At 37.5% G+C, this 23,360-nt stretch overlaps 1 protein-coding gene across 1 annotated transcript; it reads right to left on the bottom strand.

The window, feature by feature from the left end:
* Nucleotides 1-1,844: 1,844 nt before the first annotated feature.
* Nucleotides 1,845-22,411, bottom strand: LOC121297158 (polycystin-2-like). The gene is made up of 15 exons (XM_041223245.1): nucleotides 21,462-22,411; nucleotides 21,082-21,195; nucleotides 17,731-17,864; nucleotides 16,725-16,975; nucleotides 15,718-15,942; nucleotides 14,911-15,139; nucleotides 14,451-14,621; nucleotides 11,006-11,187; nucleotides 10,358-10,478; nucleotides 10,053-10,151; nucleotides 9,631-9,752; nucleotides 8,098-8,215; nucleotides 7,628-7,791; nucleotides 7,230-7,377; nucleotides 1,845-3,976 (listed from the first exon to the last, which is right to left on the bottom strand). Exons 1-15 carry the CDS (start codon nucleotides 21,904-21,906, stop codon nucleotides 3,749-3,751), a joined length of 2,751 nt encoding a protein of 916 aa, XP_041079179.1. The 5' UTR covers nucleotides 21,907-22,411; the 3' UTR covers nucleotides 1,845-3,748.
* Between the last annotated feature and the right edge of the window lie 949 nt (nucleotides 22,412-23,360).

The following is a 23,360-nucleotide window of genomic DNA, read 5'->3' on the forward strand; positions in this document are numbered from 1 at the left end:
TTGACCTTCACAAATCCTTTCACCCTGGGAACCTGACACTAGTTTTTAAACAGCAAGGTTAATTACTTTGTTAAACCTTTGGGCCATATAAAGGTGTCTCTGACATTTTTAAATATAGACTAAAAGCTTCCTTATTTGAAATGGCATTTTTTTTAAGTTGGCTTTTCGGTCTTGGATTTCTCATCTAACTGAAAACATTATTCATTTAAATATATTTTTTAGGACAGAGTATGTTTAGTTTGGCTGAAAGCGATTTCTGGCATGTGAGTAGAACTGGGTATTTGTCTTTAGTATGGTAGGCATTGACTGGCAGTAGTACATGTGGGGTTTACTTCTCCTAGGGAGTTGGTTCAGTAGAATTCTGGTACTTATTTATCCCTGTATAATTACTGTAGAAAAAGGTAATTATGTGGGTCTTACTTTTTGTATTTTATTAAAGCCAGTCCTAGGATTACATTTTAATAAAGGTGTTGTTACCCATATAAGAGCTTTTTTAAAAAAATACCAAAAAAACTAAACAAACAACAAATGTGATAACGATACTGTAACTGATCATGTTTGTGCAGTGTTAGCATTTAAACATTTCTCAGTTATCACCAACAACTCAAACCAAATACATGTTGAGAGCAGACATAAATAGTAATCAAAATTATACAAACATCCAGCCATTGGAAGTATTGGTAGTACATTTACTGCAGTCAGTGATCTCATTTGAGCCCATTAGTAATAAACATTTTAAAATTCATATTAGGTGGAGATCTATTGGTTCTCAGCTTGTTAATTTATTTTCATTCATATGGAATCTGATGTCTGATGTTTCAATTCCAGGTGTACTGGGCAACATTTCTTAAAGAGGCAAGGCATTGAAGCAGCAGAATGGGGTCTGTGGGAGAACCACTTAGCTTTGGCAATAATGACCTTAATCTTCCTGACTATTGCATATTTAAAACTCAGCTTTATGAAGTAGTTTATGAAGTAGAACAAGGCTTATGTTATTATTTTATTTTTTGTTGTCTATTTTAGGTTCACTCCTTCAGTAAACTGTTGATAGTTCAGTTTTTCTGTATTAACAATTTACTGTTGAAAACAAAATGGTTCATGATAATTGCATACCTTTTGTTAGCTAGAACGAACATGTTACCTGTAAAATTAGTAGTGACAGTATATGGATTACTTTAAATGTTAATTTTAACACGTTTACCCTTTTGTGGATCAAGAGAAAAGTTTGTGTATGGTTTTAGGAGGATATTAAAATATAACAATTTATACACAAAAATCTTAGGCCAGCAGTTTTAAAACTTTTTTTGTGCTGGAGCCCCACTTTAAATTTAGGTTTTAGCCCAGTAACACACATGGACATGTTGTAAAACATTAGTTTGCTACTGTTGACAGTACTGCTAATTTGCTACTGTTTTTTCTTGTGTTAATCAATGTAATAGTGATACAAGATTTGAAGACTTAAGATTAAACAGGATACACAAGAAACTAGCTTTCACTCCAAGTGTGAGTGGAAATTTAAAAAAACAGATTTTGATACTGTGATTCACCAAAAGGATGCTTCTTTGTCTCATGCGTGAATAAAAACATCTCATTTGTGTTTATTCCCACCCGTGTACAATTTTGCAGCGATGCCAAGTGCTTTGCATTATTAGCTGAATCATTGTATCAGTGTCCGGTACAGTGGAATCATCCCCAGAGGGACAAAGTAAAACCATCTCTATAGAGATAGAGATCCTCAGATTGAAAAGAACAGACAGACAGAAATGAGGTGCTGGGTTTTAGTACCAAGTTGGTTTGAATCACAAAGTGGGCAGTATTACTACATAAAAGACTGAGGCTAATTATTTGTACAAGAAAGAGTCTTTATTAGGATATAAAGTGCTTATATTCTCAAATCACCTAGTGGAAGACTAACACAATATACAATGAACTTTCCTAATAACCAAAAGCGTAAGTGAGACTGTGACGAGCTTTATCGTTCATGGTTTGTCCAATGCTACAAATAATAAGAGTATTTTTTTTTTTCCCCACAATCTCAACAATATGTAGATACAAATCACAATGTAAAATGCTTTTACAAAAAGGACTACAAAATACCATATTTTGAAGGTATGGCACACACGGTGTCAAACACACATGGATATCCCATGAAACTAGATGCACTTCAAAATGAAGTTTGTTGAAAGTCACACAGCATTACAGGCATATATAATTAGGCATATACAGTTTGGTACATAAAAGCAGTGCAATACATCACATAACATTGTATTAGCAAACAGCCACAAAACAACAAATTTACTTTAAAATGTTGAAGCTTTGCAAAAAGTTTGGTCAAGGCAATTTTGCTTTCATAAACTGAAAATAATAAGCAAGCCACATTAATTAGGCTTTCCATCTGCTTCTGTAATGCAAAAATCATACACATAACATGTCTATTAACTGACCAAAAGGGTTCATTAAAATGTACAATATCTGATGTTTTTAAGCTAAAAAACTAAAAGACGTAATTTACCTTCAATGTATGTGCAATGAAGAGTGTAACAAAAAAGTATAGTACTTACGCAACAGAACACATTTAGGAAAAAAAGATTCTAGAAACCCTGGACCCTATACAAAAAATCTTTCTGTAGGGGCAGCTATTTACAGTAGTTTTTGATAGATTAAATGACATTTTGTATGCAGGGAACTGTTCCAGTAATTGTTCAAGAAACCAGTAGTTTCAAATGCTGATAAAACTCGCATCGAGTTCTGGTATTTTCTTATGATCTGAATACAATCCTAATTAATGCATTACTATTGGTTTCAGAGTTCCGCTTTAGAATTGACAATGGTTTAGCTCTTTCTCTACAACCACATTGCTGCTCTGAAAATTCTAGGAAAAGCTTGAAGAAATTGAATTATGAACTTGAATTATTAACTTGCCCCTTTTATGTTTGGGATATGAGGTTATGGTTTTTCTTTTGGTTTAAAAATAACAAAACAAAAAACATGGCTTATAATTTTACAAAACAGGCAGTTGGTTGAAAACCAATAGTATGGTTACAACATTTGAAAAAAATAAAACTACATTTTCATACCATGCGGTGGCACATATAGTTCAAAACATCGCAAAATGAGACATGGGGCAATGTCAACCAAAGGTTTATAAATTACTACACAATTAAAAAGGGGTATTAACTAACAATTGCTACTGTACCATGTCAACCATTTATATGTAATAAACACTGTTTTCATCATTCCCTCATATTGTTTGTCGGTACCATAAATGGTTGATTTGTTTACTTCTAAACCAAAAATGAGCTTTAGAATCCTTAAGAAATGTCCCCCAGGCCCTAAATAACAGGCTGAAAAATATTAAAATCACCGAATTCCTTCCTAAATAAAAGGGGGGATTCTACATCAGCTTGGAGAGTGAGAAGCAAAATAAAAATAAAAACACAGTGGTGAAACGTACACAATGAAAAGGAAAAAGAATTGCTGTGACTTAGTTTAACTAAAATGTAATCTTTATTTTTCTTGTTCTGCAAGCATTTTCATAAGCCTAATGAACTATCATTTTTCCTTTCCAGCTTTGCCAGTCTACACTGTTACCTTTTGCCAGTCTGCACACCACCTGTTAACTTTTCTGATTTCCACAGGAAAGCTTAGTCTGCTTTTTTATATCCTTTCTTCTTTTCACCACTCTCACCGGCTCACTCCCCAGGCTAATTCAACAGCACCTTCTTGAGGTTCTTATTGGGTTGCTAGGTTACACATGGCTGCCCGCACTTCCTGCTCCCTCCAGACCCTCTGTGGACTGTGAGGAGGAGGGTCGGGAGCTGCGCGAACGAGGTTGTCCATTCCCTCCCTGCGGGGTCCCCAGCCGGTGGCTCACCTGGGATACAGTGTCGTCAGACTCCCAGCGCTCCAGCTCCTCTCGTACCAGTCGCTCCATCTGCTCCCTGTGGAGCTCATTGTCACGCCCCAGACGCTCGTCCTGTGAACAAATTAAAAATTAGGAAAGGAGATGTGCTCAGTTCTGGTAGTAGACTGTGGTACTGTTACAGAGCCCAAGAGAAAGGGAATAAGGACCAAAAGACAACAGGCTTTATGCTATCAATCCAAGCTACAGGTATTCGTAGTCCTGCTATTACAACAAGCATATCAGTGACATACAGTACATCCTCACTATAACGAACCTGACCTCTGGACCCCATATAAAAAAAACTAAAACAAGATTATAATATAATCACACTGTCAACATCCCGGTCTGAACGCAGGGGATGCCACCTCCGCAGTGAAGTCAACTAACTCTTTTGTCTTATAATAAGCACAAGGTTGTGCAACTCCCTCCGAAATGAAAATCATTTCATGTTGCAACAAAGCTGGAATATATACTGATCGTTTGAAAAAAAGGAGAAACGCAGGAATATCTATGTTGTGAATATTAGGTTGTCAAAAAGCACTTTTTTGGCTTGTTCACCAATGATGCAACAAAGCAAAATTGATTTAAATAAATAAATAAAACTTGAAGAACTGATGAACTTTGAGTCAAACTTTTCATGTTGGGATGATTTGGAATAAAAGATCAGTTTGGCATTCTTGCATGTTAGATTAGGATTTGGTGCACTTTGAAACGATTCGTGTCAGACTGATTTTGAATAAATGTTCAGCTTCAATTCAGGATTTGTGCTTTCTGTACTGCATTTTAATTCTTTAACGAACAGGATAAAGCAAAGGCTGAATACTGCATATATATATTTTTTGCAAAAAAACGAAAACCCAAACATCTGCTCCCTACTATCAGTACGCATGTCACTGAAGCGTATATATGCTACTTTACTGAGAAGTGTGGTGGGGTTTCAGCGCAAGCTTTAGTTCAGCCATGGAGAGATTCCTAAGGCCATCGGTGAGCTCCGGAAACAAATCTGAATTAGCACCAAATATAACGGCAAAAGACAGGGTACAAATCCAAAATGCAAGTCCAGTATTTCCAATAAGTCATCGCCATAGCTTCTGTTAAAACAGCAGAAGACCGTGACAACGACCATGGCTAGACAAACAATGGCTACTGAAGAACGAAATAAGGCCAGATTATTATTATTATTATTTTACAAAAGGATTTCATAGTTTAGACTAAAAGTTCAAAGCAAAGCATTGCTCTGCTCTGCTACTCCTATGTGAAAGGTCAGAGAAAAACAATTAGGACCTTGCTTGTACTCCCTATGTTGCAGGTCCTCCTAATTATAGACTGAAATACATACGTTTTTGGTACATGGTATAGCAACATGAATGTTCAAAAAGGAAGGGGGCAACGAACTATATTAGATATTATGCGATTACTGGGGATGACTTAACATTTTTGTGAAAATCCTTTTCTTTTTTTATTTAAATCATTACTTTCCCGTTTGTTTTGTGGTATATAATGGTAGCACTTTCACACTGTAGCCTTGGCCAAAGAAACACAAATGCTAGTTTAAAATGTACCAATACTAACCTGAATCCCAGTGCACCACTACAATCTTATTCTGCTAGAAAAATGTTATTATTACTAATGTGATTAAATATAGTCATATGTTTTGGCCATAACTGTATTTAATTTCATTTTTAAGAATTATTGTGTTTTATGTATATTTTAAGAAATGGCATCCAATAGTCAGTGCTGTAAGAGTTTAGAAAAAAAAAAAAAAAAGCGAACTCTTTGCTTTAGTGTATGTCTTTTTTTTTCTTTGATTTCCATAAAATATGGCAAATGTTTGTTCTGGGTTTTTTTTTCAGATTTTAGTAATGTGACAATGAAAAAATGAATTTAACTAACTGACTTACTTTTTCTTATTTATTTATACTCATGAACAATGTTTTTCATTAAAAAGTCATTGGCACAGAATTTTGCAAAAAACACTCTTCTCGTTGCAGATTTTAGGAAATTTTACTGTGGATTTCCGAGGGGACTAATTAACTTACTCCAACAGTTTATCCTTAATTTTGATTGTCCTTTCACTATAACGAACCCCTCAATATAACAAACAAAATGCTTGGACCCCAACAGGTTTGTTACAGCAAGGTTGTACTGTACTCACACCCCCACCATGACTGTTAACACAGACATACCCCCAAATTATGACACTGTCAATAACATGGTAGAATGTCCTTAGCAAGTTTCTTCACAATTGGATAAGCAATTCACTAGATATTGAGTATATGTAAAAATGTGAGCAAGACAGATGGACATAGAGGCTTTATCAAAACTGAGTAAGTGGTACAGTACTCTAGATATACATAAAACTGACGTGTGACAGTAGTTTCCATAAGCTGTGATAGACGTACATACATTTTTGTTCAGAATGGTTTGATACCCTGACACATTAATTTTTAAGCATACTATTTAACTTTGGAGACTTGAGATGGCATGTTATTGCACTGAATTACAGTTTTTATTGACAAACTGGTCTTACAGCACATACCTGCTGACAGGTTGTGACTAATGGATTATCCATTTGGACTAGTACATATTTTCAGTGACAGATGACAGAAACATTATTTTCAGGATGATCTTGCAAAAAGCATGTGGACAACATGCAGAGAATCCTGCCACGTCTGCAAATACAAAAACAGCTCTGAAAAAGTAGGTCAAAATAACCTACTGAACATCTTCCGTGCAAACGTGACACAGAGGATCCTCCATATATCCTTAGATTATGATACTCTTAATAATTAGTGGTAAGGAATATCATAACCAAGTTTTACCACATTTGGAAAAGCAGTTCTTTTAACCCTTATATGTACCGTGACCTCATACGGGGATGAATAAAAACACTTCTCGTCTTTATACGAGGACAAATGGAAGATGACTGATGCAACACCATACTAATAGATCACAAATTTCTTTTCTTTATTAATTATTTAAAATAACCAAGTTAAAAACAACAACGTTTCAGCCAGACAGCTACGGAAGATACAAAAGCATGATGACCTCCTGAGGATGCCGCAAAAAATATCGATTATGTGTTTCAATAATCCATGCATGTAAGGGTTAAAAGTAAAAAGGGACACATGTTCATACATAAAGACAGATACCGATACTCTCAATAACTTGTGTTTAAGAATGTCTTACCGAAACGTCATGGCAAACGAATCAGAAGTTCTCTACATGTATATACGACTGTAAAGTGTGACATTCTTATGTTCTGGTGGGGGACAGCAAGACAAAAGGTACAGGCTTTTCTCTTCATGTTGTGACACAGGATTACCTCAATGACCCCATCCAGAAGTCTGCCAAGCACATCCCTTCTCTTCAGTTTGGCTCGCTCCATTGCTTCAAGCTTTACAATCACAGCATCTATTTTAGACACAATGCTTCCAATCGAATGCTCCATACGATCCACGCGTCTAACCAGCCTAATGAAGAGGATGAAAGCAGGAATACATACTTTCTGTTTCAAGCACTGACTTTCTAACAAACAAATATCATAACTGCACATTGGCAAAGCAGAGTCCAGCATTAAATCATTCAGAATTGTGTGTTAAAGTTAAATGAATTTGCACGAGGAAAACAAAAGCGCTTCAAACACTCGCTGATCTATGTATTCACAAGAAAAGCATTGTACCCGTTGACAAGAGGATACAGAAGAACTGAAGCTGAACTTACACCTGGAATTCCTCATAGGAGACTCCACTGGAGCTGCTGCCTCTCCTGCGGGAGCTGTGGCCGCTGTCCTCATCATCGTCCTCCTCGGAGTCTTCCAGGCTGCGGGTAAAGCTGCGTCCACTGACTGGCCGAGGCAATGAGCTCCTTTCCAGGTCCAGATCCTCCTGCACAGGGGAGGGCGGCAGTCAAGCCTGATCTAACGAGTTATACCACTTTAACTACCACAGCATTGTCCAGTGACACAGAGCTCATTTTTTTCCCCACCGAGTAGAAAGCAGTTTATAAAGTTTAGAATGGCAACATAACAGATACTTTCACACTTAAAAAACAAACAAAACAAATAAATCAAATGACAACTGTGTATTGATCAACCAGACACAGTTATTTTAGATTTAAAGAATTAAAACACAATGTACAGTGTCCAGTGTAAATAATACACATTATAACACATGCAAGTGGAGATGACTCACTCGCTCCTTCTCCAAGTCATCTCTCATTTGTTGGTGTTCTTGTTCCGTCAGCTCTTGATCTCCATCTTGATCATATTTAGCAAAAATGGCTTCAATCTCAGCATCTGTGTGGCCTTTTCTGCACATTACACAAACAAACAAATACGTCTTTAAAACCCTTTTTTGAATTTCTCATTCCTGACACAATATGATCACATTATGAAGAAGTGGAAAAGCCTGCAATCTGCTATCCACCACAATCACGTCAACTCGAGGCTGAAAACCATTGGTGTTACAAGTAGATGAACAGAATGTTTATTCTGCAGCACAAGATACAAACAGTTCATCACACAGTTTCAAAGGATACAAACTGCAGGCAAACCACTTCAGGCTCAGATGTACAAACTATCGGTTTCACTTTCCTCTGCCGTAGTACTACTGTTGCTGGCACTTATTCACTGTGTCACACTGGCTTCGGAACATGTATGCCCTCTAAATGGTCCAACAAGTTAAGAAGTCTGAACTGCACAAATCACCGCTCCTGATGAGCTGATAACCTGAGCACCTCCAAACAAACTCCCACTAAATGTCTAAACCACTGTGCTATATATGCGGTACAACTCCGCCCACTAATAGCATTTTCACACTTGCACACCCGAGCAGAGCCAAGCCGGAACCAAGCCGAGCACACCCAGTGCGGCTCGGGTGTGTTCACACTACTGTTCAAAGTAGAAGCTGCACTGTGGAACGTGACGTCAAATTCAGTGCACACAGGCACCCAGAGGAGTGGTGTGGATTTGTTTTGAGAATGGATCACAAGGTTGTACTGTCCAAAACGATAAAGTCTACCAAAACATTTCACAGGAATTGAGAAAGTGTTTATTTATGTAATTTACGTTTAAATGTGTATGTCCATTAGTGAAACAGTAAATAAGCAAGCAATATTTTAATATAATTGATATACAGAAATTACTTAATACACATTTTAATCAATATATATGAAAAAAAACTGTTGTTCCTGTATTAAAATAAAACACTTTTAAACAAATGTCTTTTCACTGGAACTATTTTCTGTGCGTAGGGATATTTACTGTTATTGGAAAGATTTATTTAATTTGCTGTGTTCAATTAAAAAGTAAATGCACTTAATAATTTTATAATCGTTTTACAATAGCACTAAGGCACTCATGGGGTGGGTTGACATGATACAACCACACACTTAAGGGTTTAATTAATAACACTGATGTAATTGTGCGGTTATTTCATGTCAACCCAGCCCCTGTCGTGCCTTAATACTTCAGCAATGCCTTAAACTTAAACCTCTGCGTGTAAACCGTTTAAATTGCTGGGAAAGAATTGTAAGATAAATAGATCAGAATTTACCCTTCTCTCTCAATACACAGTTTTATACGGGAAAGATAACTCCACTCAAAGTAGCAGATCAGTAAAGTTATCTATTTTAGTATTTATATTTTTATTCATGATTTTTTTAAACTATTTAAAATCAGTAATCCCAGCGCAGTCTTTCTGTAAAATTAATCCTTACGCACATACCCTTTAAGATCCTGGCGCAGTTCATCGAAGTTGAGCTTTCCTCCCGCCTGGCGAAGGCTCTCTGAAATGTCATCAACTGTGGTTTTCTTGAGCCGGAGTTTAACCATGGCCTTGTTACATCCCTAATTAAAGAACAATACACAGACCTTTCAAAACAGAAGCAACTGTGGAATAATAGGAACCTTTACTTCTACCTAGAAGCATTATTATTATTATTATTATTATTATTATTACTACTACAGTAGATTTATTAGATAATGTAACCTCAAGGTTATTTACTGTATTACGTATTTTTAATACAAAACAGAAAGCTGTTTCATGAAGCCTTTATATCCAGGTGGCTAAAAATGACATTTACTTTAGAATATGCAGTTTCATGAAAAAAGCATAGTGGTGGTGAACACTGTTAGTGCCTGAAATACCTTTTTAATGAGATCAGCAAGTTCCATTTCTGATTTCTGTTGGGCCATGTCAGCTTTTACTTCTGAATAGGTGTCATTAATAATAGCCAAAAACATGTTCTGCCGAAAAAAACAAAGAGAGTCTTTAATATATTTTCACTGAGACCGGTTACACAAATGCGGTACTTCTGCAGTGTCCCACGGAATCTCAAAACAAGGACAGCTGAAAAAAAACCACAAAACATTTAGAAGACACAAGAACACGAGCAAATGTGTGAAGGCACAAGATGTATTCCAAACAGAGGGATGAAAATTGAAATGCTCACCAGAAGAATAAAGAAAATGAAGAAGACAAATGTTGTGAAGTAAATTGGCCCCAGAATTCTGTTTGCTTCTTCAATTACAGCAAAATCAAAATCACCCAGAATAATACGGAACTGTGTGAAGCTGAAATAAAGGACAAGACATACGGAGCAACCATTTTATACCATATCATTTAGAACCAGAAAATCATTTAGATTTTTTCTTAACATTATTATAATATCAACAAGACTACTGTAAACACATATTAAACATACAAAGTATGTTAGTATTATCCATCCCCTGTCACAATACTAAATACAAGACTTGAGCCATCAGTATAATAAAAAAGTACATTGCCATGAGCTACATTCACATGCAAATATCTTTAAGTGACATACAGTGCATACCAACATAAAAAAGGAAATCATTTAAGTCACCTTAAATTGTTACAAGGTCAGGTGCATGCCAAATTAAGCTCAGGTGTGTCTAATGAAGTAACACTACAAGCTTTAATTGCTGCGTAATGCAAGTCTTAAATTATACCCTGTAAAAAAACTGCCAATATATAATTTCAGTTTTTATAAGATACGAAAACATAGCTTTTCAGTAAAACATGTAAAAAGTTATCCCTGGGAGTCCCTAGGCAACTCTCTCTTGTCACAGCTACTTACATACAGGCCTGGAATGTACTGAAGTCATCAACTTGGGTTCCAAACACAAGATATGCCAGCTGGGCATAAGCCAAGAATATGATGAAGAACATGATGGCAAAGCCAATGACATCCTTGGCACAACGAGACAGGGTGGAAGATAACTGACTCATTGTTTTGTTAAAGTTGATGAATTTAAAGAGCTGTGGACACAGAACATTTAAGAAAACAGTAAGATCATTTTATTTATTTTTTTGTAAGTTGCACAGTATTTCATTTCACATTTTTTTTGTGATAAAAGCTCTTTAAAAGCAGTTAATTTGCAACCGTACAAACATGCAAAAATTAGCAGATAAGACTTTTACTATTAGAATGTAATTTCTGATTTGGATTAATATAAGTTTAAAGTTTAAATAAGCCCATGCATCTACAGTATTAGGCTTGCTACCTTTCGATTTTAAATTGGTAAAACTAGTTAAACGTCGAATTCCAAAAATATGAGTTCGACAATTACATTTACATAGGATAAATGTCGGTAAAACCATAAGCTATTTTATTTTCTTACCAGAAATAATAATTTAGAAATCATCTCTAGTTTGTGCAGTTTTTATACTTGCTGTCTGTCCCGTCCCTGTTTCACTCTGAGTGGCTAGGGGTCGCTGTCAGTCATCTCAATAGTCCCTTAGTAGGCTACTGTAGTTTCACTGTCAGTCATTTCATCCTGTGCTGACAGATGACTGAAGCAGTGCTAGAATGCTCTAACTTGTTTAAATGACTGTCAATCATCAAGACTTGCACCGACTGCACTTTCTTTTGCCAGCTACCGCTGCTGTCACTCAAAGCACCTACTTTGAAATTGCCGGATTAAGGTGTAGGGAAGCTTTTGCTACAGGTATACAGTGACAGTTACTAGTTTTATTTGAAAATGGGGTGCAAGACGAAAACACAATGAGTATTGTGCACAATAGCCCTAACTGACAGCTGAAGTCTCCGCGGCAGTCCAGCTGTGCAGAAGCAGGAGGGGCGGAGCTCAGACTGAATAACAATTGCAAGTTAGTTCTGTTCAACAACCCAGTGTTTGTTCTGTGCATATTATTTTTACTCGTACATATATGCTATGTAATACACTTTTATATGCTGTGTTTTCTACGGTTTATTTGAGACAATTTTTTAATGTGTGAAGGCTCTTTATCTTTACAAGATATAGCTCCGTTGTGACCAAACATTACTTCAATTAGAATGTTGGTAACCATGGTTTTGTTGCATGTTGAATTTTGGCTAAATGAGAGGCTTCTTAATGGGATAAAAAGTCTGTTTTATTATTTTTTTAAAGCATAGAGGTTGATTTCACCCATTCTCTGCTTGAACTGAAAACTAAGGATCGAAAAAAACCTGTAAATTCTAAAATAAAAGTTGATATTAATCGTCGATTTGGCAAAAAAAATAATAATTTAAAAAATTAATAGTAGCAAGCTTAAGTATGACCAAGTATAGAAACAACATGGTAAGTTGCAATTGTAAAATTGATTAAACACCAATTACAGTAAAGCCTTAGGAGGTGGATATTTGAGCTTTTCACTTACCGTAGAAGGAATGGAATTTGTTTTACACTTCAGCTGCAATGAAATCCAGGTCATTGCAGCTCTAGAGGGCCACATCCTGGAGAGATTGCTCAACTCCCTCAAATACCTTGTTTCCATGGGCAGCCAACCTGAGTCGACTCGAGTGTGTTTCAATTGGTCTGAATTCTCCCAGAACTCGAGTTGATGGACAACTGAGGTTGGTGAAAAAGGAAACGTTTCCATGCTTTTCCGAGTTACCGGATTCTGCCGAGTCAGCGCCCATGTTTGAACTATCACGCCGCCCTCAATTTTAGTTGAATGTCAATTTTTCACCGTTTCTAATAACCACACGCAAAAAATAAATAAATAAATAAGTAAACAAACACGTGCAACTAATGGTTGAGATTTCAAATCTTGCACTTCAAGCGTGTAGAACAAGCTGAGCAGTACAGTAGCTGCTCTGTCCGCTGATTGAATAAACAGTAAGCATTTTTCATTTTGGATCCGACAACACAGACTCTGAGTCTGACTGATTACGTTTTCCTGGTCGGCTACAATCCTCTTTTTTCAGGCAAACCGTTTACTTTGTAGTTCGCCATTTAATAAATGTTAACTCTGTTACTTGATTCTTTAGCGTAACTGTGTGCTGTGCCTTCTGAATTTTAAACATGCCTAATTCTGAAGGTAATCTATCTAGCTAGTGTTAAAAATAATACAGTAATGTTGCTTGTTATTTCGCCCCTGTCTTAAGTCAACGCCCCTCCCTCACTTTTGCCTGAACATCAACGCTACACCCCCGGGGCGCTGACTCGGCAAAATCCACTATCACACGAGTTGGGCAGGAAATACTTGCGAGTTAAAGGTCAAGACGTGCATTCGCTGCAGATGGTATTACAGTCAAATTGTCAGTGATTTAAAAAGATAAATCCATATAGATATTCTTTCGTATTTGTTTCATGCAGTACATATACCTCTGGCAGACTGGTATGCAGAACAGGGAAAGAATCGGTGGACAAGGGAAATAATGTGTCAGATGTCAAAGTGGATATGAGAATGGCAGTGATTAAGCCAATTTGCTTGAAAACACTGAAAGCAGACTGGACATTTCCATCAAAGGATTAATACAATCTGGAATTGATCTGATGTGATCAGAAACCCAGAGGCATTGTAAACTGCGCCTGCTACTGTAGTAGGACTGTGCTTTTTTCATGTTAAGCATTTTTATTGTTTTTTTTTTTTTTAACAAGGGTGTAATTAAGTAACAGCCAAAATTGTTTATGCCAGTCTAGTTAGAAAGTTTGCAACAAACTGATTAATTGTTATTGTCTAAAATAAAATAGTTCTGCACTATACAAAACTGAGCTGATTTTTCCAGTGTTTGCTAGTCTAACTGATTAGAAGGCCTTTTCTGTTCTCCAAGTTGTGCAGTGACATTGTAAATGCTAGTATAACAAGTGAGATACTGTTTTAGTAGACATACTTCATTAAGTAAATATATATTTCAATCTTTTTGGAATTAAGAGTATAAATGCAAAACTGCGTTGCATTTTTTTTGGTGTCCGTGCTAAGTAAAAAATGTACATTACCATAAGCTACATTCACTGCATGCACAAGGTAGCAAATCTGCCAAATTTAATACCAACCAAAATGTCCCATTATACGGTATGTTCCTGCCCCATACAACATTTCTGCAATTGGACCAGAGAATTTGGGCTCCCGCCCGAACTGGGAGCCAACCTGAGTAATTTAAAAACATGGAAACGGTGGGGGGGGGGGGACTTGAGCACATACCCGGGTTTTGTGGCAACGTGGTAAAATTTAAAAGAAAGAGGAAACCAAATAGTGTTCCCTCAGAGGCAACAATATTATGCAATATGTATTAGACAGGAAAACCAAATACATACTTTAATCCAGGAGAAGAACACAATCACTGCTGCCAGGTTGTTAAACTGAATCTGCAAGTAGGCAAGCTGCTCGAAGTTTGAAAAAGTCTCCTGATTTTCCAAAAGGTACTTCAGAACAGCTTTCACAGTAGTGGTCCGGTATATATTAATAACAACAGCCGCAAGAGATAGCTGTAAAAAAAAAAAAAAAAAAAAAAATAGTATCTTTAACATTTTAATTTTTCTTAATATTTGCAAGTTTCAACAGCCATTCAATCAGCCCTTTTTATCCAGTGCAATTCTTTAAAAGCATCAATAAATTATGTAATTTCATTTTACTGGTTCCCCTTGTTTTTCTGGATCTCCACTAGTCTTTTTTTAAATCAGTTTATAATATTCCAAATACAATGTTAAATAAGATCTCTGCATCCTGATACCTGTTCTGTAGGTCACATGGTCTGATTGCAGCTACACCACTCACCACAATGATAAGAATGTCCAGGCAGTTCCAGAGGCTCCTGAAGTAATGGAGTCTATGAATGCGTATTTCCAGGATCTCCTCCACCACATAGTAGAGGATAAAAAGACAGAAAGCGATCTCACAGGCAGCTAAGAAGTAGTCAAAGTTGGATACGTAGCGGATCAGTTTAACGGTCTGAAAGTGCCAAGAGGTAACGGTGCCACCTGTGGCAGGAAACTCCACCACCAACCTATAAAAAGATTAATAACATTATATTAAGTATGAATCCTGACCACAAGGGACTATTCGTATTGAAGATGATTTTGTATTGCACCTTAGGATACTTGCACATTAATGTCTCTTTAAAAGCTGATACCTAAATTGGTATACCATAGCCATTTCAGGAGGCTGTGTGGTCCACTGCTTAAAGAAATGGGCTTGTAACGAGGAGGTCCCCGGTTCAAATCCCACCTCACTGACTTTGTGACCCTGAGCAAGACACTTAACCTCTTTGTGCTCTGTCTTTCATTGATACGTTGTTGTTAGTGACTCTGCGGCTGATGCATAGTTCACACACCCTAGTCTCTGTAAGTCGCCTTGGATAAAGGCATCTGCTAAATAAAAAAATAATAATTCTAAAAACATCAGAACTAAAACATAGTATCAGATCTGTCTCATTAAAAATATATAATGAAAAAAAGCCATCAAACAGGATGAGTAATTAATTATGAAAATGGCTTTACTATTTCCTTTTTTTGCCACCCTTTTTTCAAGAACACACTTATGCACACAACGGTACCAAATTCTTACTTTTAATATACACTCTACCTGACAACACAAAACAGATTGATATTGGCATTGTAAACCGAGAAATCAATGAACACCACGCGGGTTCCTCTGTCCAGCCACAGGTTCTCCTTAAGTGTTTTCACTTTTGCAGCCGTCTTTTCTCTGGTCCGTGACAGGTCCAGATAGTAGCCCCCGCCGCTATAGGTAGTGATGAGACCCCAGTGACGGCTTCCATTTAAATCCTCTTCTTTAGCGTAAGTCCAGCTGTTGAGTTAAAAAAATAATAATTAAAAATAAAGTGTTTACACTGGGGGGGTGGAGCGGAGGGAGGGTACAGCTAGCCTGCCGGAGGTGGATGAGCGGAGGGGGTGTAGGGAGAAATGATAGTCTGGAGATAGGAGGGAACAGAACACAGTGATAGGCCAGTACAAGAGCTTTGAATTGGATGCGAGCGGTGATAGGAAGCCAGTGCAGACAGCGGAGCAGCGGTGTAGCATGGCAGAAATGAGGAAGGGAAAAGTCAAGACGAGCAGCAGCGGTTTGAATAATAAACCATAACATTATATTAAAATTAGTATGCTCTGTCCTGAGATTCTCCAGTTCAGTAAAAAGCTACAATTGTGCACAACCAAACTGGGGACGGGCGAAAATACAAAATGTAATTGCTGACCGAAATGGTTATTCTAGCCTTTGGAAAAGAAGGTACAACGAAATTAGTTATTCACACCTGGTTCACTGTTTACTGTTTTAGTCAAGTGTGAATTATGCTAAAGGCCTTTTAAAAAAAATCATCATTCAGATCTAAGATTTATTGTTAGTCTTACTGCTGCTACCCCTAATTATGAAAGCACTGTGGAAAAACAACTAAGTGCAGTAAATTATGTCTTGCAACAAATACATTTTTTTCCACAATGCTTCAATGATTAGAGAAACCATAATACATGATATTGCTTACAATAAACAGTGCAATGTTGTGAAACAGTTCAAACAAGCGACTAGAGGTCAGACTTCCAGATGTTTTTGCAGTCCTAAAAACAGGTACTCACGCAGTTCCATTTAAAAGACCAAATGGAGAGGTGTCCTCATTTCCCGCTGAATACATGTTGTAACAATCCTGGATTTCATCCCTCAAGTCTTCATGGATTGCACATGACTCGTTCCTCACTTTTAGCTGTCTTAAGCGAGGTACACCCAGAAGCAGGTTCTCATAGTAAATTAAACTCTGGTTCTCAGGCAGGGTTTTGTTGTTATACCAGACATCCCAATACAGGCCACCCACTAAAGGACCTTCTGTGAACTGGAAGGAAAGCACAATGAGCAATACAGTTCAATTTTAAGGTTGTTTTTTCTCCCTCATAAATGTAAAAAAAAACAAAAACAAAACAAAAAAATCAGTTTGGCTTTTGAAAAATTTACAGGGTTTCTTTTTTAAACAGGGTTCCCCCCCCCCCCCCCCCCCCCCCCCCCCCCCCCCCCCCCCCCCCCCCCCCCCCCCCCCCCCCCCCCCCCCCCCCCCCCCCCCCCCCCCCCCCCCCCCCTCCCCCCCCCCCCCCCCCCCCCCCCCCCCCCCCCCCCCCCCCCCCCACCCCCCCCCCCCCCCCCACCCCCCAACCCCCCCCCCCCACCCCCACCCCCCCCCCCCCCCCCCCCCCCCCCCCCCCACCCCCCCCCCCCCCACCACCCCCCCCCCCCCCCCCCCCCCCCCCCCCCCAGGGTTTCCCCCCCCCCCCCCCCCCCCCCCCCCAACAAAAAAAATCCTTCTCTCCATGCTTTAGAGACTTTCATCCAGACTTATTTCTCAATAAAGGAATACTGTACTGTTTTACATTTGCTGTCTAGTTAATACCTGCATAGCAAAAACCTTCTTTGGAGGCTGTGAAATGTCCCACATACTAATCCAAGAACACAGTCACATTAGATAGTCTGCATCATCAGGAGGACAGGAAGGGTTAATTTGAAAAACCATTGTCTACACGTGTCACTTCCTCTTGCTGCTGTCAGGAAGCAGACCTGCATAATACCAGAATCTCACAGATCTGAAACAGTCAGTACCTTCCAGAAGTCACTCATGCTCGCCAAAGTTTTGAAATTTGTCTTCTCCCCATTTGATATAGGAGTGTCCAGGAACAGCTGTGACATGACCTTTGTGTAATAATACATGCTGGAGCTCACCATTCCATATGTCACTGCAAGACATTAAAACAAAGTTTAAAAATAAAGATAGATCTATCAAAACCCCAATCTTAACACCAGCACTTAAGATGTGTCCCAGAAGTTAGGTGCTTTACTGCATGCTTATAGTTTTAAAAAAAAAAACAAGCTTTATTCACAGTATTAATTTTAAAAAAGCAGTGAAAAGATAATTACCCATAGATCTGCAACCAACACAGTATTCACCTGGAATGAATCTTGAGAAAAGCTATGACAATTCTTTATTTAATTTGTTTAATTTGGAAAATGTACACAAAACTAACTCTAAACTGAAGCTGGCTGTGAGTGCGTCACACAACATAACATGGCAATTTTCAAACACCACAAAAAGCTACATTGCTGATTTTATTCACCACACAAACATTATGGTGGATGTGGATGTCATAATATTAACAGTTTTACACTGTTTCCTGTAATATACTATACAATAGGGTTCTAAATGAGCAACAACGCTGGCTTTCCTTTGGCTTCAACAACTGTTTTAATCATTCTCTTCTAAGGCCAGTAGATACAAAAAGATCAATTCCTAGTCAACTCGCCCAAGTTATACAGTTTACTGGTTTGTTAATATTTACTTTTGCTTCCACAATGACTCTACACTGCAGGGGGTTGACTGTGGAGAAGAGAAGCATTCTTTAAATTCCGAAATAGACACTGTACAGTAAAAAGCATGTCACTGATGTCACACATAAGAACATAAAAAAGTTTACAAACGAGAGGAGGCCATTCAGCCTATCTTGCTCGTTTGGTTGTTAGTAGCTTATTAGTACCAGAATCTCATCAAGTAACTTCTTGAAGGATGATGATCCCAGGGTGTCAGCTCCAACATTACTGGGGAGTTGGTTCCAGACCTTCACAATTCTCTGTGTAAAAAAGTGCCTCCTGTTTACTGTTTTGAATGTCCCTTCGTCTAATCTCCATTTGTGACCCCTGGTCCTTGTTTCTTTTTTCAGGTCGAAAATGTCCCTTGGGTCGACACTGTCAATACCTTTTAGAATTTTGAATTCTTGAATCATGTTGCCACGTAGTCTTCTTTGTTCAAGACTGAATAGAGTCAGTTATTTAAGTCTGTCTGCATATGACATGCCTTTTAAACCCGGAATAATTCTGGTCGCTCTTCTTTGCACTCTTTCTAGAGCAGCAATATCCTTTTTGTAGCGAGGTGACCAGAACGGAACACAACATTCAAGATGAGGTCTTAATAACACTATGTAACACAATTTTTGTTCCTGGGTAGTAAGTGTTATTTCCTAATTGCTTATGCCTCAAAAGTATAGAAAATGGCTATTATTCCCCACAAACTTTGCTTTTGTGACCAGGACAGTGATATTTCAAAATATCACTATTTCCAATGGGAAAACAGGAAAATGTGTGTCTTTTCGTTCACATAAAGTCAGAAAAAAACAACATATGAATCCAAATTAACATGCATTTAAACTAAAGTAATACAAAAATGACTACAAAAGATTTAGAGACTTATTGTAAATACAGTATAATCGTAAATCTCGAAAAGCTACTCACTTCTAAATCTTGTTTGCCACTCCTATTTTTGTGTCGTCTGCAAATTTAACAAGTTTGCTTACTATACCAGAATCTAAATCATTAATGTAGATTAGGAATAACAGAGGGCCTAATACTGATCCCTGTGGTACTCCACTGGTACCTCAAAAGCTTTCTGGAAATCTAAATAAATCATGTCATATGCTTTGCAATTATCCATTATCAATGTTGCATCCTCAAAAAAATCAACAGGTTAGTTAGACACGATCTCCCTTTCCTAAAACCATGTTGACTGTCTCCCAGCATACTGTTACCATATAGGTCATTTTCCATTTTGGATCTTATTATAGTTTCCTTAACTTTGCATATAATAGAAGTCACACATAATCATATAGAAAGATTAATGCATTAGGGAAGTATAGTATACAGTAGTATAGTGCAAATTTAAAAACACAAATATGGTTCTTAGTATCAAACTGTATCTAATGTAATATAGAAGACAAGCAATGCTTCTTTTGTGTGAAAAACACTGCAACTACTAACAAATTTCTTCAATTCTAGAGGATTACCACAAAACAAAACCACAATACTGACTATGATAAAAAGTGAATTAATAATGACCAAACAAAGACGTTAAAAAACATACAGGCACAGGCAGAATGTTTGCGATTTTAACCTCTTTAAAGCCTCTCATTTCTTCATTGCCTTTAATTAGTTTTCCAGCAAAAACCTCAAATACAACATAAAAACGCCTCTGTATAACACAATCCTGGCTCAGAAAGACACTTATCCAGTCTGTCAGGAAATACTTTTCTCGATCCACCCAAGAAGCATTTTCTGGCACGGGTAACCCGCCTCTCTTACTTTCTCTCCAAACATCTGTAACTATGAAAGGCTAGACCGGACTGGTAACATTCTGCGCACCATCCCGCCAAATGGCATTCTAATCTGGTATGCACCTGCATATTTATAAGAATTTTAACATAAGTCAGGTGGAAATGCAAAGTTCTGAAAAACATTCAGTACATCTCATTAACATGAGCAGAAAAGGAATTCCTATACAATGCACTACTCTATTTTGTCTCATAACTGATACCAGCACAATGATGTATTTATTACATTAACATTAGAAGATTAAGTAAGGAGACATGGGCATGCTGTATAATTAACATACCCAATGTAATCCTACCAAAAAGTTTTCAATTTCTAAATGGTCAATTTTAAGCATCTAAATGCTCCCATAATCATGCAACCGAAGTTCAGCCATATACAGGCAGTGTAATCTTTGGTTCCATCTCATACTGCCAGCCTGGTCAGCATGTATGAGTGTCCATTCAATTGATCAAAACAGCGGGAAATCTACATAATAATAACAACAATAATAATAATAATAATAATAATACTAGGCCCTATCGTTACAGAATTAAACTGTTTTTTTTTTTTTTTTTTTTTTAATCTGCCACAGTTTAGATCAATTGATCTGATCCCACCTTGTCCATATCACAAATTATTCATTGTGCACCCATCAATGATTCCTTTTCAGACACTTTCTGTACAATGAATGAATGGGTACAGATGGAGGAAGAGATACATTCTGAACCCTATATACATATACACAAAGAGCTTTTCAGTCAGCCATTGACCCTGCACATTTTACAAGCTCCCCATAGTAAATGACAGTGCTGCACTTACAAAAACACAGTATCACCAGGAAGATGATGTAAGTAATCAGCTCTCGCAGTACATTCTTCAGATACTTCTCTCTGCTTGCACTGCTATCCTCCATCAACCGCGTTCCCCACAAGACTGAAAACGAACACAAAAAAATTTAATATTACACGAAGTCAAACTACTGGATGAAGCTTCAAGTATAAACATTGTCTGTGGATGAACCCCCCCCCTCGTTAGCATCTTCCTTTTGGACATAATGTGCTGTTATGCAGCTTATTGGAAATAAATGGCTACATTTTATCATGTGTTACGTGATGACATTTTATAAAGTATCCGTTGCAGCAGTTATTATATTTTTTTGTCCTGTACATAATTCCCCAAAAACACTAATCAAGACTTACCTCGAAGTTTTTGCAGTAACCTTTTCCCACACCCACTGTGTTCAGTTCTATCTTGGCGGTGTGGTATTTCCACAGTGGGGGTCAGATCCCTATTCCCCCGTGTACCACCACCTCTGTTGTAACCTATACTCCCGCTGCTTGTACTGCTGGATGCTGTGGACACCGACCTCCTCCCAGGACTCGCAGGAGGCCAGCCCGCCTCCAGCATTTCTTCCTCAGGCTCGAATCCAGGATTTACCCGGCTCCAGGCCTGTCTAGAGCAGGAAGAAGAGGGTGGTGTGCCGGTGGTGCTCCCAGGACCACGGTCCGGGTGGTGAATCATTTCTATATCCATCCCGCGATCGCTTGGGTCTCGTGTAGTGCCCAATGTCAGACTAGTTGCGCCAGAGGAGTTGTGACCAGGCAGGGGCTGCCGCTGCTGAGGTCTTACACGACTTGAGCTCATTGCACCCGTTCAAGTTCAATGCAAGGAATGTTGGTCGCATTTACTTACTTTGATTTTAAGTCTAACATGCAGGAAACACATTAATATATTCTAATTTTTAAAAATGGACTTACTAAAGTAGCAATTATGTTTTTTTTTTTTTTTTTGTATGGTGAAAACTTTCACCAAAGTACAGTAATTCGCACGCAGACCAAATAAAACGCGATTTTTTTTTTTTTTTTTTTTTAAAGTGTTCGTCTCTTTTCACAGTAGGCTAGATCATCACAGCAACGAACTAAAAAAAAAGCAACTTTACAATTAGAGACCCATCTGCAACTACACTTCCTTAACACGTCAAACTAGTCCCTTGCATTGCCCAGTGTAACAAAAATAAGTATCTATTTTCATTTTTCTAAGCCTATTCCATAAATTGCTGAGTATACGTAACAAATTAAAACTAAAGAAAACCACTTATGCCAAAGCCAGCCATCTTGTCCCTCCTTGTTTCTCAAAATCTAGGAATCTCACTTGTTGGAATCGGGTTACATTCAGGGTCGTTGTAGCGTCATCACAAACCCATTTGGCTTCAGGAGCTGCACGAATAGTTTTTTCCACAATAAATTGCCACAGTTTAAATACTGGCAAAATCCTATATAAATATTTTTGACAGCAACATAGAATGGGGCAAAACTCATGCTCAAAACTGCCGTGTTGTAATAATATAATCAAACAGTACACAGTTTAATGTGTAATATATATGATACACAGTATATAGATATATACTATATATATATATTGAATAATATATATATATATAAATAAATATATAGATATATCTCAAAGTTTCTACATTTACATGTGTTATCTATGGGTGTTTATTTCTTCGTGTAATGTTTTTTTTTCTTTTCATATTATACTTTGCAAGTTTTTTTTTAAATTTATTTTCTTAATTTATTGCTCAGCTAACATGGATTTGGTAGGGTTAAATTAAAACAATGCACATTTAAGTTGTTCGTAAATTAGCTATTATCTGGTGGTAGACACAACATTCTATATGGCAGAAAATATCCCCAAAATGTTTTATGGTAGTCTACTAAATGTAAACTATGTCTATTTTATGATTAACTTTAAATACTTTTTCTTGGTAAATATTTCTCAAACCGGCTCTCCTTTGGTAAAAAAAAAAAGAAGTGGTGTTGCAAAAAACAAGTTACTCGGGCACTTAATGTCCTAAATAAAAACGTTTTGTAATAAAATCAATGTAATATACTTGCCAACATTTAGAAACTGTTCAGCGGGACGCTCGTCACAAGCATTACACCTAGTAAATAATGTTTCCTACTTCATGTTAAAGCCTGTTAACACCAGTGACAAGACGATTTTTTTGTTTGTTTGTTTTTACAAAAACATTTAAAAAAACACTTTTACCCAGTAACTCCCAGTAATAGTCAGACTGGAAATCCAGCAGCTTTAGT

This window comes from Polyodon spathula, chromosome 2, assembly GCF_017654505.1.
Source record: "Polyodon spathula isolate WHYD16114869_AA chromosome 2, ASM1765450v1, whole genome shotgun sequence".
Classification (NCBI taxonomy): domain Eukaryota; kingdom Metazoa; phylum Chordata; class Actinopteri; order Acipenseriformes; family Polyodontidae; genus Polyodon; species Polyodon spathula.

Coding starts and splice junctions, on each gene's coding strand:
- LOC121297158 (XM_041223245.1), bottom strand. CDS start 21,906: ATGAGCTCAAGTCGTGTAAGACCTCAGCAGCGGCAGCCCCTGCCTGGT. Junction 17,865..21,081: donor CCTGGTGATACTGTGTTTTT/GTAAGTGCAGCA, acceptor AATGTCTTGCAG/TGACATATGGAATGGTGAGC. Junction 7,792..8,097: donor ATGACTTGGAGAAGGAGCGA/GTGAGTCATCTC, acceptor TCCCCTGTGCAG/GAGGATCTGGACCTGGAAAG.